General features: G+C 44.4%; 2 protein-coding genes across 3 annotated transcripts in view; one reads left to right on the top strand and one right to left on the bottom strand.

The window, feature by feature from the left end:
- CHRNA2 (cholinergic receptor, nicotinic, alpha 2 (neuronal)) overlaps positions 1 to 3,373 on the bottom strand; it is a 30,182-nt gene extending 26,809 nt beyond the window's left edge. For both annotated transcript variants that reach the window (XM_014540081.1, XM_005866649.2), the window contains exons 1-2: positions 3,036 to 3,373; positions 2,541 to 2,793 (exon numbers count right to left, since the gene is read on the bottom strand). The gene's annotated coding sequence lies outside the window, so the exon portion shown is untranslated. The remainder of the gene's footprint in view (positions 1 to 2,540; positions 2,794 to 3,035) is intronic.
- A 49-nt stretch (positions 3,374 to 3,422) lies between these two features.
- Positions 3,423 to 17,785, top strand: part of EPHX2 (epoxide hydrolase 2, cytoplasmic) — a 67,157-nt gene continuing 52,794 nt past the window's right edge. Inside the window, exons 1-2 of the mRNA XM_005866646.2 lie at positions 3,423 to 3,637; positions 14,581 to 14,665. Of these exons, the coding sequence (XP_005866708.1) occupies positions 3,537 to 3,637; positions 14,581 to 14,665 (186 nt within the window). The 5' untranslated portion in view covers positions 3,423 to 3,536. The remainder of the gene's footprint in view (positions 3,638 to 14,580; positions 14,666 to 17,785) is intronic.

The following is a 17,785-nucleotide window of genomic DNA, read 5'->3' as shown; positions in this document are numbered from 1 at the left end:
GTGTCCCCTGTGATGCAGTGTGGGCAGCTTCTCCGGCTGGCTGCAGCCTGGGATCACGGGGCAGGCGGCTTCTTTGTCTCCTAGGCTGCAGCCAACCTCAGGCACTGGGGCCTGGCTTCTCAGTCTTCCCGAGGACATGGGGCGGGCGCATGTGGGGCAGGCAGCTTCTCCAGCCTGCTGAGGCCTCGGATCACGGGGCAGGCGGCTTCTCCGGCTGGCTGCAGCCTGAGATCATGGGCAGGTGGCTTCTCCGGCCAGCTGCAGACTGGGATCATGGGGTAGGTGGCTTCTTTGTCTCCCAGGCCACAGCCAGCCTCAGGTGCTGGAGCCGGACTTCTCTGTCTCCCCTGACTTCTACATCTCCAATAGGCCTGGAGCGGCCAGATCCGGGATGCTTGCATGGTAGCTGTGGCTGCAACGCAAGTATCCCAGCTCTGTCCTCCGCCATCTTTGTTGGGTTAATGTGCATATCTCTGGATCGGTTGGTAGGCATGGCTGGTGAGTGTGGCTTGGGCATAGCGAAGGTACGGTCAATTTGCATGTTTGTCTATTATTAGGTAAGACAAGTTGCTAGCCCCCTCTATCATGGAAGGGGTTCCATGTAATCAGCTTGCCACCAGAGGAATAATTTGAGCCTCAGGGACCTTATCTGGAGCTCAGGGTTTGTCACTGCTGCTGGGGAGGTGGGCATTTGGTGGTGGCAGTAATAGGGATCACATTGGGATCAGCATCTGTCATTGGAGTCACTGACTTCAGTTCACAACAATCCACTGACATTCTACAAAGACCCTTCCATCTTAGGTAGAGTGGTGGTAACCAAAATTGCCATCTCTGCATCGTTCTGGTCTATGAGTAATGCCAGGGGTCTTTCCCAGCATCTGGAAGGGTTCAGGAATCTGGATAAGGTGCTATGTGTAAATTAACAGATTAGAAATATAATATAAATTTGTAATCCATGGGGGAGACAGAGGAAGCTTAGCTATAGTAGCTAATTTCTCTTTATCTCTGGACCCAGGGCTCTTTTTATTCCCACATTTTGCCCTATAGCAAAGTAGATATACATATCAAAGGTAAGGTTTAGTATACAGTAGGCATTGTCAGTTTGTGGGGACTGCCTTCAGCTGTTCAGCTGTTTGGCCAGCAGGAGGCAATAACATATAGATTAAAATGCCCTCAGCTGTCTGGCAGCAAGCAATCATTTATGTAAATTCAGGTTTGGGGGAATTGCTTTCAGCCATTCCAGTAGGCAATAATATGTATCTTCAGCCCTTACTGAAGGCTCAAGGTCCACCAACCTTTTGATGAACTTCTTGCATTTATGACCTGCTGGAATTGGCCTCCAGCATATGAGGGTGTTCCTAATCCTTGTGACTCCCCCAAAGACATGGTATTGACTTTATTTATTATTTTATCATAGAGGCTCCCACTTGGCTCTTCCTCCCAAGACTGATGAAGATGTATCGTGTACTGAGAAGTTTCCTTAACTCAAATCTCAGTCCAAACCACTTTCCATACCACACACCCCCCCCCTCTACCCCCGTAAGTAATCAAGATGATAGTCTTCCCACACCGTTGTATTTTCCAAGGCCTTGGAGAAGGGAGTATCTTATGAGTTCTCTCATATGAGGATGAAAGTAGCAGGTCATACATTTAAAACACCTTTACTTCCCCAAGTCTTCCATTTTGCTGTACTTATTGTCAATTTCGCACAGACCACAAATGGAACAGACTGTTAGTACCAGTCTGTTCATTTTACGTGTCAACTTGACTGGTCTTAAGGATGCCCAGATAGCTGGGGAAAAAACAAAAACCACATTCTTTCTAGGTGAGTCTGTGGGGGTGACTCTGGAAGAGGCTACCATTTGAATCAGTAGACTGAGTAAAGAAGAACTTCCTTGCCAGTGAGGTGGGCACCATCCAATTTGGGGGCGGGGGGCTGAATAGAGCAAGCAAAATGGTGCAGGCAGGATGAATTCACTCCTTCTGTTGGGCTGGAACCTCCGTTTTCTCTGCCTTTGGACACCAGTGCTCCTGCTTCCCAGGCTTTTGGTCTCAGACCAAGGCTTACGGCATTGGCTCCCACCCCAAATTCTCAGGCCTTTGGCTCTGAGCGAGTCTTTCCTGGTCCCACTGTCTTTCCTGGCTCCCCAGCTTGCAGACAGCAGATCAGGGAACTTCTCAACCTCTATAGCCATGTGAGCCAATTCCTAAAAGAAACCTCATCATATATATCTATCTCCTGGAGAATCCTGACTAATACACCTTCCCCCCACCAGCTGTTCAAACTTGTGGACTAAACCAAAATCTCTCAAAAGCATATCCCCATCAGTCATCAGATCTCATTTCAACTTTCTGCCCTTGGGCTACACCTTAAGAATCCATTTCTATACATGTTTACCAGATCATGGACATAAATGAGGACTTTGGGGTGTGTTTGTGTCTCCTCCCAAGTTTGTCCCTGGAACCTGCTTTCTGGGCATGTGGGGACCTGACCCTGCACGGAGGGTGGTTGGGATGGGCAATGAAGGGAGTTGGCTTACCTGGTGTGTGATAAATCCTCCAGGCGAGGGTGTTTGCAAGTAGGGTAAAGTGAGGGCTTAAGGGTAGATGGAACTGGTGTTCTTACAAGGAGAGTCACCGGAGAACTTGCTGTCTTGCCTGTTGGTTCACCAAGAGGTCATATGAGCCCACAGTGAAATGGTGGCCACATACCTGGTCCATGCGAAGAGAAGAGGCCCCAGAACGAAACCTTTCTGGCCAGCACCTCGATCTCGGACTTCCCAGACTCCAGAACTGTGAGAAAGAAACGTAGTAAATGTAATAAATAAATGGCCCGCCTCCAAATATCAGCCCAACTGGGATTAGGGCTTCAACATAGAAAGGGGGGAGGGGAGGCACAAACATTCAGTCCATCACGGTTGGTATGGGAATGCGATTCAGTGGAAGAGATAACTGGTGACAGGGGAGGAGGGATGGTCCCTGGGCCTATAAGGGCGCGCGCACACACACACACACACACACACACACACACACACCCCGTCTGGGCGTGGCCCAGGCTCTTCCTCAGGCCTCCCTTCTCTCTAGCGCTGCCCAGATGGTGAAACTCTGCCAAATTCGCATTAAGCGGCCGCACGTTCCAGAATCTGAGTCCCCCTTTTCAAGGAGTTACTGTGGGAGCGCGGGGGTATTTTGGGCTTTAATTTTAGGCGACAGGTGTTTCATCCGGAAGTGCAATTCTAGCCCCGGCTCCGGGTGCCTGGAAGCGGTGGAAACCGAGTCCGTGAGGGCGCGGGTACTGCAAGGAGCCCTCAGTGGGACGCGACCCCGGCGGGACCGGGTCAGGGAGCGAGCCCGGAGCCATCGGGCGGCGGGGCGAGGGGCTGACCAATCCCAGGGCAGAGGTGGGCGCCTGGGCGGGGCTGGGGCAGAGGACCAGGCGGGACTGGATCTGGGGGGAACCCGCGGTCTGCAGCCCAGACGCGTCCACACTTTCTGCAGCGCCGAGTGTCCCAGGGGAGGCTGAGGCTCGGGCCGCCATGGCGCTGCATGCGGTCGTGTTCGACTTGGACGGGGTCCTGGCGCTGCCATCGGTCGCGAGCGGCCTCGGCCGCGCCGAGGAGGAGTTGGCATTGCCCAGGTAAGGGCACCCGGCGCCGTGGGGGGCGGGAATCCGTCCTAGAAGTTGCCTTTCGGGATGTCCAGCCCTCCGTTCAGAGCGCTGTCGTTTGAGAGCCCCGCGGAAGGAGGTTAAAACAATTACCCGGCTCTAAACCAGTACGTGTAAGTAGATACAGTGTCTTCCCAAATGTTAAGAAATTAAACCTCTCCAAGGACTCCAGAGTTGCCCGCTATAGGCAGAAAGCTGTTCCTGAAGAGAGAGGCATTACTCGCGGAGCTGCCTGCGGCCCGCCTGATTCTGTGCGATGGAGTGGATCTTAGAAACGGCCCTGAGGTTTCCAAGAGAAAAAGTTTCCGTGCCCTGCAGTTTTACCGATAATAGCAAACTAGAGAAACAGCTTCAAAACCCAATCATCGGGAAATGGCAAACTAGTACGCAGCACCACTAACCCCGTCTTTCGGAATAATATTTCAGTGACATTGGAAAATACATGTTAGGTGTAATAAGTGAAAAGAACAGACCCACCAAAATGTCAAACTACTTATACAATGTGGTCTCAACTATGGGAAAAAAGCTACATGTAGAAAAATGTCTGGAAGACATATCCCCAAATATCTCTGGGATTATTAATCCCAGGTGGGATTATGAATGATTTCCTTCATCTGTCTACTTTTTTGTATTTTCCAGTTTTCCTATTTATGAACATAGGTTACTCCTACAGCCAGAGGAAAGGAAAGCATATTTATTTTAAAAGGTAAAAAAAGAAAGATCACCTTGGCAACACCCAAGGAAGAGTAAATTCTAAACTACTGGCAAGAACAAGGAGTAGGGTAGGAACATTGAGAGTTCTGCTCCATCTAAGGAATTCTTGATTCTTGTGATGCCAAAGACCAACAGGGCCTTTTAACCTGCTATTCTTTTTTAAAAATATATATTTTTATTGATTTCAGAGAGGAATGGAGAGGAAGAGAGAGACAGAAACATCAATGATGAGAGAGAATCATTGATCGGCTGCCTCCTGCACACCGCCGACTGGAATCGAACCCGGGACCCTTCAGTCCGCAGGCCGACGCTCTATCCACTGAGCCAAACCATGTAGGGCTAACCTGCTATTCTTATAAAGATTTCTAAAAGACTGGTGTCTGCAAACACACCAAGCCAAATGATGTTGGGAAATCTAGAGCAACCTTCACTTTCGCAGATGTGGAAACAGGCTTACCAAAGAGGTGAACTTGATCACACAATGCTTAGATATTACAGTTGATTAAAAAAACAACTTTGCTTTTCTGTAAGATATAACATTCCAAGATAGTAATCTCTTGGTAAATAATAATCACTGTAAAATGACATAAAAGAACATTAGAAAGCCCTCGCTGGTTTGGCTCAATGGATAGACGGTTGGCTGCAGACGGAGGGTCCTGGGTTCTATTTCGGTCAAGGGCATGTACTTTGGTTGCAAGCTCACATGCAGGAGGCAACCAATTGATGTGTCTCTCTCACATGGATGTTTCTCTGTTTCTGTCTCTCCCCCTTCCTTCTACTCTCTTTAAAAATTAATGGAAAAACACTCTCAGGTGAGAATTAACAAAAAACAAAAAGAACAATATAAAGCCCATATTGTTTAGATTCAATACACAATTTCAATATGTAAAGAACAAATAATATGCAAGACTTTAAAAACGCTATACCTGGCTTATCAGAAGTGTGCCTTGAACATTGGAAGCAATTCATAAACTCCCAATGTGTGGACCCCAAACACCCAGAGTACTACTGTGGGACGCCCCCACAGGAACCATTACTCTTGGCTTGCCTGACTCTTGCTACCCCTGAGAGCTTCCTGTTTGAATTTGGTTCTGAATTTTTGCAAGTTCCTCCCTAGGGCAGGCTGAAATTTCTAGAACATCTGTTGTAATAAAAAATATATGTATACATATAGAGCATAGTTATTATTTGGCAAAACTTCCCATGTAATTTCAAGCATATTAAGTATGCCTAATTAGTTTGAAAACTTTTCTTTTATAAGGAGAGAGAATAAATCCTTGAGGTATTCCAGGCCCCATTGGAATACCCCAAAGTCATCTCTTGGTTAAAAAAAGTCTCTTAAAATTTAAATTTGAAAGGCTGTCAAACTTCACCAAAAGACCATAACATAAGCCTTTTTTGAAAACCTGAGTAAAACAAACACTTGTTTTGTGGTAATAACTGTAAAAGACATTCATTAAATTTAGACTGGTTTTAATATTAAGTACTTTGTCCAGCCCACATAATCCTGCTTAATTTATATAAGTATTTTAATCTTTTTAGGCTAATATAATATTACCTCCTAGATATGCCGTTTGGAAGCAGAAAATGCACCACTCATATCACATAAATCCTATACATGTAATCCAAGGATAACTCACTTTCTTCCTTTTCCCTTAAAAATGCATTTCTATACTTTATATCTTCTATTATTAAAATTACTAGGGGCCCGGTGCACGAAATTCGTCCATAGGTCCGGTCCCTAGGCCTGGCTCGATCTAAGTGTGAGCATCTGGCGTGGAAGGGCGGGTCCCAGCTGACCTCTGGGCCCTGGGCAGTACCTGGGCCCCCGGACCCTCACACACCCCCCTCCACCTGAGTCACGCCACCCGAGTCCCCATGCAGAGATGCGGTGAGCGCGACTGGACGTCGCAGGCTGGGGCTCAGCATGGGCCTCTGGGCTGCCCAGCAGTGCCACACGGAAGCTGGGCGAGCAGCACGCTCTCTCCCAGCCAGCCAGCCTCATAGACCGGCTCCTGTGCGAACCCACAGGGAGCCCAACCAGCCCCTGTACTCTTCACGGCTGCTGCCAGGCTCACCCGGAAGAGGCCGTGCGCGGGTACAGGGTGGGCTTCTGGTGGGCGCCTGGCACCTGAGCGTGGGGGGTGGGGGGGCTTCCCCGATGTGTGAGCCCTTGCGTCCCAGGGGAGGGTAACAGGGGGAGTGAGAGCGAGCTCGGCAGACACCCTGTGTTCTCACCACACCTCCGTCCCCATCATCCCCGCCCCCAGGTAGCTGGCGAGAGGTTGCAGTGTGTGTGTGTGTCGTCGTCGATGCCCGCCATGTTCCTCACCGCCCCCTGGTGATCAGCGCACATCATAGGGAGCAGTCGAACTCCTGATCGAGGGGACAATTTGCATATTAGGCTTTTATTATATAGGATATACTGGTAATTTCTTTCCAACTTACTTGAGTTTTTAACTATTAGAAACCTCAGTTTCCAATGATAACCACAAAATAAGCAGTCAGTATTTCCTAGATTGACTTTTATGAACAGATTGCGTAACCTTTAGAAATGGGTTCCTCTGTTGGCAATTACACTCACTTTCAAGAAACACACCTCCAATAAAGCACAAGACATTCATCAACAGCACCAATTCCACTCTACAGCCTTTCTTCCATAAAAACCAAAGCAGGAGAACTTAAGACTTGTCTAACAGTCAGCGTCTCAGTTTTTCATGTTATTTCAAAATACCTAGCTATTCAATAACTTTTATCAAACTTACTAATTTAGGAAGGAATAGTTGAAATAAATTAAATGGATTTGCTCAGATATGACTAACGTTGTTTCTGTTTGTTTTTTACCTCAACAATTAGGCTGCCACCCAAATGTTGGCGATGGACAGGCAAATCTATTCACCCATTATTGGAATGTTTCTTTCCATCATCTGTGTACGTTTTTCTGGTTTATAGACAGTACAAGCTTAGGGTTGCCTCTGAGAGCCATAAAAGCTTGGTTATATGGAATCTGTCCATTTCCCTTTGTAATGATAAAACAGATCTAGCTGCAGCATCAGCTAAATAATTTCCTTTTGCTTTCATGGTGGCAGCTTTAGAAGTCCTGGAATTTTGATAATTGCCAACTATTTTAATTTCTCTATGGCCTCTAACAATTTTGCAACCTGTTTTCCATAGCTACTGTCAGTGTAAACATTGACTATTTGATCTTTGGCCACTGGATAAGCCTGAGTTAGAACAATTAGGCTGTTGGACAGATTTTATTCAGGTAAATAAGAACCTTTAATGATGTCCACCATGGAAGTTATTGCATATCCAGCCTGGTAACATTCCTGCTTATCTTTTCCATCTGGAAACCAAATTAAGTCAGCATTATTAAGGAGTGTCCTATAAACCATTGCTAGAAATAAGAAGGTGGTTGGTAAGCAAAATGCCATTGTTGATGTCTTTATCCTTTAAAGAAAGTAGCAAAATTGCTGGGTTAAGACTGTTACATGAAGTTTAAATGAGATTAGGTGCAGAAGGCAGAGCCAGTTGGCTGACAGAAATGTAAAATGTGATGAGAATTCAGTGGAGATTTAACATAATGGGGAACATAAAGGAGAGCCCATGACTATCTTTTGTGTTTGTTTGCATAATATGTCTACAGCATAAATGGCTGTCGTGCAGGGAGGGAGCCCTTTGGCTACTGAGTCTAGTTGCTGACTATTATAGCCTGTAGGTCTATGATCGCTATAGTTTTTATATGTAGTAATGAAAGAAATACTTTTCTTTCATTACTATGTATAAAAAGTTAGAAAGTTTATAATTAAGGTGTCCAGAGTGGAAGTTTTAGATAATTCTTTAGAGATTATATAGCTTGTTTATTTTCTGGGTGCCACTGAATTAGATCAGGTCAATTTGATTTTAATAAGATATACAGAGGCAGGACCATTCATGAAAAATTTGGGACCCAATTATGACAATACTTAGTCAAACCCAGGAATCCTCTAAGCTACTTTCTTGTTTTCTGAAGAGGACAAGATACGGTTCCTCAGGGTTAATTAGCAGCCCATTTTTGGATATTAGATAACTGAAGCATTTTGCCTGAGATAGACTGAGTCAGAGCCATGTCCCTTTATAGCTAGCTGTTGTAATAAGTAAATTGTGTCCTTTGGGGAGTCTAGTAATTTTCTAGAGCATAAAACTAGATCATCCACACATTGGATGAGAATGGACGCTCTAGGAAATTTAACATCATTTAAATTAGATTTTAGTATCTAAGACAATAGGTAATGTTAACGTAAAAAAAGCCATTCAAACCTGTAAAGAATTTTTGTGAGTTTATTTGAGCCAATCTGTTGACAATTGCCAGGAAGCAGAACCTCGACAAACTGAGATAATGCTCCAGAGAATGGCAGGTTACATCTATATATATACATTACAATCAAAGGAAGGGATGTAGGTGAGTTACATGAAATCCATTGGTGATAGATTAGAGAGGTGGGAGAAAGCAAAGTGGGGGGTGGGGGGGAACCCCTGGAATTAGATAAAAAGCAAAATGATAGACACATACTTAGGTTGGTGCAGGAACAATTAACATGATGATTTGTGTTATCTGTCCTGGCACCCAAAAAAAGGGAAATTACAAGTTACCCAGACATTTCAAGGGTATCCTATATTATAAAAGCCTAATATGCAAATTGTCCCCTCGGGCTGTCATTTGACCAAGAGTTCGACCGCTCGCTATGACATGCACTGACCACCAGGGGCGGTGTGGAACATGGCGGGCATCAGCTACACAGTGCTGGCAGTGGGTGGCAGTGGAGGAGCTGCCAGCCCCGATGGGCCCCAACGAGAGCGGGACCGCAGTGGGATGGTGGAGCAGGTGAATGGGTGGCACCAGGCTAAGGCTGTTGTTGTAGATCACCCAGCAGGCAGGTTGGTGGAGCAGGTGAGGGGGCAGTGCCAGACCATGCGGGATGCCAGGTGGGGCTGCGAGGCTTGGGGTGCTAGCTGGGGCTGCGAGGCTGGGGGTGCAAGCTGTGGCCCCATCCCCGCAGGCCACCCCAAGGGACCCCCCCTGTGCATGAATTCATGCATCGGGCCTCTAATGTTATTATAGATGCAAAAAGACAGATAGGCCGAAACCGGTTTGGCTCAGTGGATAGAGCGTCGGCCTGCGGACTGAAAGGTCCCAGGTTCGATTCCGGTCAGGGGCATGTACCTGGGTTGCGGGCACATCCCCGGTAGGAGATGTGCAGGAGGCGGCTGATTGATGTTTCTCTCTCGTCGATGTTTCTGGCTCTCTGTCTCTCTCCCTTCCTCTCTGTAAAAGATCAGTAAAATATATTTAAAAAAAAAAAAAGACAGATAGGCTCAGTTAAGGTAAAGGTTGACCTTGTCAGTGTAGATACAAACCTAGGATGTAACTACCCACCATAACTGCTTTTAGTTAAAGTTTAATTTCAGACCATCCTTTGTGGCTACTTTTTAGGTCTCTGAGTTTGCAAGACTGCCATGAGCTTGTCAGGTTAGCAGGTGGCCCCTTTTGTCCGCAGTAGCACTCTTTGTATATCCCTGGGGCATTACTATTCAAGTAAACTTGTAGTCTTCCCAGGTGAAAGCAAAGAGGTGTTAACTGTCTTTTTCTACTGGAATACTGAAAAAGGCACTATATAAATCTGTTACTAAAAAATATTGGCAATCTCCAGAAATGGCTGATAATAAGGTATATGGATTTGGAACCACAGGATATCTGGGAATAACTATCTTATTTATAGCTCTGAGAGCTCATATGCATCTCCACCTTTTTCCATTTGGTTTCTTTACTGGAAGGATAGGAGAACTACAGGGGCTTGTGCATGGAATTATAAGGCACTTTTTAAAAGTAATCTTCTGTACTGGGCTTAATTCCAGTTTGTGCATAAAGGATATTGGTGATTGGAAAAGGCCTGAAGTTGCATTGGAACATCCTGTAATGAACGTTCAGTTCCTCTTGTGGAGGGAGGTTTGCTTTGAAATCATTATTTTCCCAGTTAGTATGATTAGATCTCCCTATAAAGTGCACAGAAGCTTTCCTCCGGCTTAGTTAGGTGTGGTCAAGAACAGGTAAAGTAGCTCCAGTATTTCAAGGGCTTTAGTAATTTCTCCTCTTCTCCTCTTTTTTAATAGTAATTTTAATTTCTCCTAAACTATTAGTAAAGAGAAGGGGAAATGCCTGGTCATAGTCCTCAGGAGCCCTCTGATTGCTTCTGTTTTTGTGTGTTTTTCTAAATCCCATGTCAGTTTCCGATGGTCTTCAAGGTGGACAGGCCTCTCTGCAGGAGCTTTCCTGTGAACTTACTTAGTCATTCTGTGGCTTTTGCTCCCAGAAGCCAGTAGGTATATCAACTAATATAGGTTAGAATGGCCAGGGTTACATGTTCTAACAGTTTAATCAGGTTTCTTTGCGAACCCATCAGGGTCTCGGAGAAAATAGGGGAACAATTTCTGGTTTCTCTCTGCCCGAGACCAGCTATTCTTCAAAGGGAGCTGCTAGAATCCTTGGGCTATCCTTGTCTGAATTCCTATTTTTATGTTCCCTTAGGACTCAGCGGTTCTCAACCTGTGGGTCGCGACCCCTTTGGCAGTCGAACAACCCTTTCACAGGGGTCGCCTAAGACCATCCTGCATATCAGATATTTACATTATGATTCATAACAGTAGCAACATTACAGTTATGAAGTAGCAACGAAAATAATTTTATGGTTGGGTTACAATGTGAGGAACTGTATTTAAAGGGCCAGAAGGTTGAGAACCACTGCCTTAGGTCCATAGGGAGTGGTAGTGGAGGAGATATGGAGAGAAGGGGAAGGAACAAGGGAGAAGGAGTGCAAGTCAGGACAAGGGAGGGAGCTCAGAGAGCAAGTATAGTGGAGGAGCTGTAGAAGGGGAGGAATGGGGTATTGGCTTCAGAAGCCTTTTTTAGTTCAGAGACAGTTTCTAAAATTTCTTATTAATTTATTTTCTTCCTTTAAAAAAAAAAAAAGAATTTATCCATGCTCCTCTTAGAAGTTTCTAATTTCCGAATCAAGATATGTTTCCCATTCACTCCGTTTAATTATTATTATTATTATTATTTTAATCCTCACTTGAGGGTATTTTTTTCATTGATCTTTAGAGAGAGATTTGAAGGGAGGGAGGAGAGAGGGAGAGGGAAGAGAGAGAGAAACATCTTTGTGAGAGAGACACATTGACTGGTTGCCTCCCAAATGGGCCCAACCAGGGCTGGGGATTGAACTTGCAACCGAAATATTTGCCCCTTGACCAGGATTTAAACCCGCGACCCTTTGTCCATGGGCTAAAGCTCTAACCACTGAGAAAACTGGCCAGGGCCATTCAGTTTAATTTTAGAGCCAGCATTTTTCTAATTTTGCATGTGAGAAAATTAATTTAGGCGTCCAAAGAAAACTGCATTTTAGTCATTTTAACTCGGGGGTGGGGAATGTCTGGCCCACAGGCTGTATAAGACCCGTGAAATCATTTGGTCTGGCCCTGCCAAGGCATTAGGGGTAAGTTAATTAAATGTTTGACCAAATATAGCAGCTCATTTTTAAAATATATATATATTTTTTATTGATTTCAGAGAGGAAAGGAGAGGGAGAGAGAGACAGAAACATTAATGATGAGAGAGAATCATCGATCGGTTGCCTTCTGCACGCCTCCCACTGGGAATCGAGCCCGCAACCCCAGGCTGATTTCTGGGGTCTCTGTTCTGTTCCATTGACCTATATGCCTATTCTTGTGCCAATACCAAGCTGTTTTGATTACAATGGCTTTGTAGTATAGTTTGCTATCTGGTATTGTGATCCCTCCATCTTTGTTCTTCTTTCTCAAGATTGCTATTCAGGTTCTTTTTGGTTCCATATAAATTTTTGGAGTATTTGTTGTAGATCTGTGAAATATGCCAGTGGTATTTTAATAGGGTTTGTGTTGAATCTGTAGATTGTTCTGGGTAGTTTGGACATTTTAGTTATGTTAATTTTTCTTATCCATGAACATGGTACACTTCCACTTTTTTGTGTCTTCCTCTATTTCCTTTTTGAATGTTCTACAGTTTTCCAAGTACAGGTCTTTTACCTCCTTGGTTAACTTTATTCCTCGATATTTTTTATTGTTGTTGTTGCAATGGTAAATGGGATTTTTTTTTAGTTTCTCTTTCTGAGGGTTCATTATTGGTGTATAAAAATGCCATTGATTTCCAGGTGTTAATTTTGTATCCTGCTACTTTGCGAATTTATTTATTATATATAACAGGGTGTTGTTGTTTTTTTGGAGTCTTTAGGGTTTTCTATGTATAATATCATATCATTTGTGAATAATTACAGTTTTACTTCCTCCATTCCAATTTGGATGCCTTTTTATTTCTTCTTCATGTCTGATCTCTGTGGCTAGGACTTCCAGTGGAAAGAGTGGTGAAAGCTAACATCCTTGTCTTGTTTCTGACCTTAAGGAAAATGCTTTTAGTGTTTTCCCATTGAGTATGATGTTGGCTGTAGGTTTGTCATATAGACCATGCACTGCTTTTGGTTAAAAAGTTTTAAATTTCAGACCATCCTATGTGGCTATTTTAGGTGTCTGAGTTTGTAAGGCCACCACCCAGGCCTCCCCTGAGCTTGTCAGGTTTAGTATGTGGCCCCTTTTTGTCCACAGGTCTGTGCTGACTCTTGGCAGCATTGAATTGCAGTACACTCACCTGTTGTTGGCCAGTTGGGGTGGAAACAACACTCGTCTTCTGCCCCACACTGCCACACCCAGGTCTGTTTAGCTTTCCTTCTTTCCAGCCTCCCCCACTCACTCTTACCAAAACATTCCCCAAGGAGGGCAAATTACTTTGCCTTCAGTTTATCATAGGACAGATCTGCTGCTTTCATCTGCTCTGCCCAATACATTATCAGCTATGAATGTATGGATTCAATATGTAAAGAATCCCTTTGGGGGACAGGTAATGAGTTTTAGATATAATGGTAAGTTTCAATTGTTCAGTTGTGTGAAAGTCACTAACAGATTATTGTAGTTAATAGTGTGAGATTGCATTTCATATATAGTTAATGATTTGTGGGAGCCTGAGGAGGTTACGAAATATATGCAATGTAATCTGATTTAAAATTATTACTGGAGAGGGAATGGAGAGTTATGGTTTAATGTGTACAGAGTTTCAGGTTGGCAAAGATGTGAAGATGAAAAAGTTCTGGAGATAGATGGTGGTGATGGTTGCACAACAATGCGGATGTATTACTTAATGCCAGAGCTGTACACTTAAAAAGGTGGTTAAAATGTGCCTGGACAGTGTGGCTCAGTGGTTGAGCATCGACCTATGAACTAGGATGTCAAGTTCAATTCCCAGTCACATCACATGGTCGGGTTGTGGGCTGGACCCTACTGGGGTCATGCAGGAGGCAGCTGATCAATGATTCTCTCTCCTCATTGATATTTCCCTTTCTCTTCCTCTCTGAAATCAATAAAAAAAATATATATTTTTTAAAGTGGTTAAAATGGTCAGTTTTATGTCATGTATGTTTTACTACAACAAAACATGATTGCTAAATTTCCAATTTTATTGAAAACTAAAATCAGTATTTTATTTATAACTATTTTCTTTTGATGAGGAGTTTTAAGGTTTGTCTCTTTTAGCAACTCTTAACCATACTGTTCATTACATCTACATTGTGGTGGGCAGTTAGACAGACATGAGCAGAGCAAGGACAACAACCATGTACAGAAGGTCACCAGGGTGGAAAGCCCCAGGTGCCTAGCAATGGGAAAAACTGGGAAAATCAGGACTTTGCCCTCAGGGTAGCCTTTCCTCCCGTAGCATATGGCTGGTCATGAGGTTTAGACCCCCTGACCTTTCGTATTGCTGGTCATGTGTTCGGACCCTCCTTTGACCTTTCCTCCCCTGGCATGTTGCTAGTCATGTGGGTTAGACCCCCCCCCCCACCACCACCTAGAGAGGGAATGAACAGGGGGGCCAGAGAATAGCCCTTAAGCATTAAGCCCCCAGGACATTGAGGTTCTGACCCTCAGTAAATACATCTAGGCGTCAGGTGTATTTCAGCTCCAGGCCCATCATCCTTGCTCTGCTCATGTCTGTCTAACTGCCTCCCACAGATCTAAACAGTGTCTGTCCCCATTTGCCACTGTGATGAAGTCCTTGGACATTTATGACATGTGTCTTTCAGAGGCTTTCTCAATGAAGTTTTCAAGAAAGGAGACCCGGATAGTTCCAGTTTCCGTCTCATGAGGGGAGAGATCATGTTTTCCCAGGTAAGGGACACCCTTGAGAAGGCATTCAGTGCCTACGTGCCCATCTCCCGCATCGACCATGCCCCTCTCAGGGCAGAGCCGTGTCTGCTTTACCCATGTAACCCTTATGCCTTTAACTCACAAGACAGGCTGGAAGCCCAGCGTCGAGTAGGACTCCCTCCACGTCCCGCATGGAGTAGGGTTCAGTATCTGGCACAACAAATGAGAGAAAAAGACACGAGATAATTTTGCAATATCGGGGGACCAGGCGGGCAAGTCCAACTCAAGGAGAGGGACTTCCACCTAAGCTCAGGCCACTCCGATCTTTTATTGAGGTCGGGGTAGCCTTAGGTAAGGAGGTTTCAATGACACACAGATCAGCAGACAATTTCCAGGAATAGACAAAGTATCTGATTAGCTCATCAGTAGATGATTTCCAGGAATAGGCAGAGTATCTGATCAACAATAATCAACAAGGATCTACACAAGTATCTAAGGAATTAAGTGAACTAAGGTGGGAATGATGCTTTAGCTAGATTAACGGGGTGGCGTCTTAATTAACTGGGTGGTGCACAGCCCTGACCTTTGCTAGGACTTTCAAGGGCTACTAGCTTTTGGGGGGTCTCTGTCTAAACTCAGCTAGTGAAGACAATGGACTCCGGCATCCAGAGACACACAAAAGGGACATTTTAGACTGGGTTATTGTCTTTTGGGGCCAAGCAGAGAGACGTACCTCAATGACTGGGGAATTTCCAAACTTTTCAAGGTCTGTGCCAGGGAGTTACAATAGCCAAAGTAGCTTTTTAAAAAAAAAATTGTGGTAAAATATACATACCATAAAATCTACCAACTTGATTATATTTAAGTATACAGTTCAGTGGTGTTAGTATATTCATATTGCATACCATCCATCTCCAGAACTCTTTATCTTGCAAAATTGAAATTCTATGCCCATTAAACAATAGCTTTCTTTTTCTCTCTCCTCACCCTGTAACTGCTATTGAACTTTCTCTTTTTATGTATTTAGCTACTGCAGGTGCCTTATGTTTGTGGAATCATGCAATATTTGTCTTTGTGTAACTAGTTTATTTCATTTAGCATAATGTCTTCAGGGTTCATCTGTGGTGTAGCAGGGGACATGATGTGCTACCTCACAGGAGGGAATTATACTGTGATAAATGCTAATTAGGTTCCATTTGTCTTTTAATATATATACCACATTTAGTTTACTCATTCATCCGTTGATGGACACTTGGGTTGCTTCCACCTTTGTGTTATTGTGAATAATGCTGCTATAAACATGGGTGTATTAATATATCTGTTTGAGACCTTGATGTCAATTTTTTCTGGGTATATATACAAAAATGAAACTGCTGGATCATATGATAGTTCCATTTTTAATTTTTGAGGAATCACCATGCTGTTTTCCATAGCTGCTACACCATTTTACATTCTCCCCCAACAGTGCACAAAGGTTCCAATTTTTTCATGTCTTTGCCAACCCACATTATTTTCTGTTTATTTTTTATAGTGGTCATCATTGGAGTAGCTATTTTCAGATATTGCCACTGGGGAGGGTTGTTAACTAATAACTATATTATGTGTGGACTGTGGGGTCAGAGATCAGGATTTGAACCATAGTTCCCCCTTATAGACTGAGTGACCTCAGCAACTTGCTTAAACCTCTCACAGTCTCAGTTTTGCCACCTATAAGATGAGAGTGATAATACTATCAATTTCACAGGTTGTTATTAAGCTTGAAAAGTGCTTAGCATAGTGCCTGGTGCAGAGTAAGTGCTCAAAAAATAATAGTTATGACTGTTATTACAACCTCAATTATTTTTTAACAATGTAATCAGGATTGAAAACCATTTGAATTCTCTATTAGTGCCTCAAAGAAGAAAGGCTATTGAGAATCTACTCTATAAATACACAGATAAAACCATCTATATTTTAAAAATTTTTTATGACTTACAGCCACTTATAGGTCAGCCAGAGAACTTGAAGCTTACTGTAATAGGAAGCAAGAACCCACTTTTTCTGTGAAGGCAAATGTGATCTTAGTGTGTGGAGTATAATGAATTGCACTTTAAAACTCTCTCTCTCTCTCTCGCTCTCTTTTACACACACACACACACACACACACACACACACACACACAGACACACACACACATTGTGGCAACTAGTGAATGAAAACTGGAATGATATTGGGAATAAATGTTACTAAGCTTGAATCAATAAAAAAGCTGCAGTTAATACTGTTGGAAAGTAAAGAAAGAAAGAAGTACTATATATTTTCAATAAACATAGAAATTAGAGAGAGTTTCTAGTAATTGTAGTGAAAATCCTACACCCATTTAGTCTTCTTTAGCCTGTGTGTAGTTTCTAGGAAACTTGAATAAGTTAGAGGAAGTGGTCTGAAAAACCAGTTATACTATGATAAAGGCTACTTAGGTTCCATTTGTCTTTTAAAAAGTCACTAGAGGCTCAGTGCACAGATTCGTGTATTGGGGGGGGCGGGTTCCCTCAGCCTAGCCTGTGCCCTATCTTAATCTAGGATCCTTGGGGATGTCCAACTGCCGATTTAGGCTCGATCCCCACAGGCCAGGCCTAAACCGGCAGTCAGACATCCCCCAAGGGGTGTAGCAGTGTGCCAAGCGGCAGGCGGCCAGGGAGGAGCCTGAGCCGGCACTATGCTGCTTGTGTTCATCCTGACCCGCTGTGCCTGCTGCTCTGCTGCGGAGTTGGGAGAGGCCGTGGAGTCGGGAGAGGCTCCCACCGCTGCAGCTGTGCTGGCCAGCCATGAGCCTGGCTTCTGGCTGAGCAGCGCTCCCCCTATGGGAGCACACTGACCACCGGGGGTAGCTCCTGCATTGAGTGTCTGACCCCTGGTGGTCAGTGTGCATCATAGTGACTGGTCAACCTGTCGTTCCAGTCATTCAGTCATAACGGTCACTTAGGCTTTTATATATATAGACTAGTGGCCTGGTACACGAAATTCGTGTGTGTGTGGGGGGGTGTCCCTCAGACTGGCCTGCACCCTCTGCAATCTGGGACCCCTTGGGGGATGCATGACATCCCTCTCACAATCCAGGACTGATGGATCCTAACCGCTCGCCTGCCTGAGTGCCTGATGGCC

Source organism: Myotis brandtii, unplaced genomic scaffold (genome assembly GCF_000412655.1).
Source record: "Myotis brandtii unplaced genomic scaffold, ASM41265v1 scaffold236, whole genome shotgun sequence".
In the NCBI taxonomy this organism is placed as follows: Eukaryota; Metazoa; Chordata; class Mammalia; order Chiroptera; family Vespertilionidae; genus Myotis; species Myotis brandtii.
This window is presented reverse-complemented; position numbering and strand designations above follow the sequence as displayed.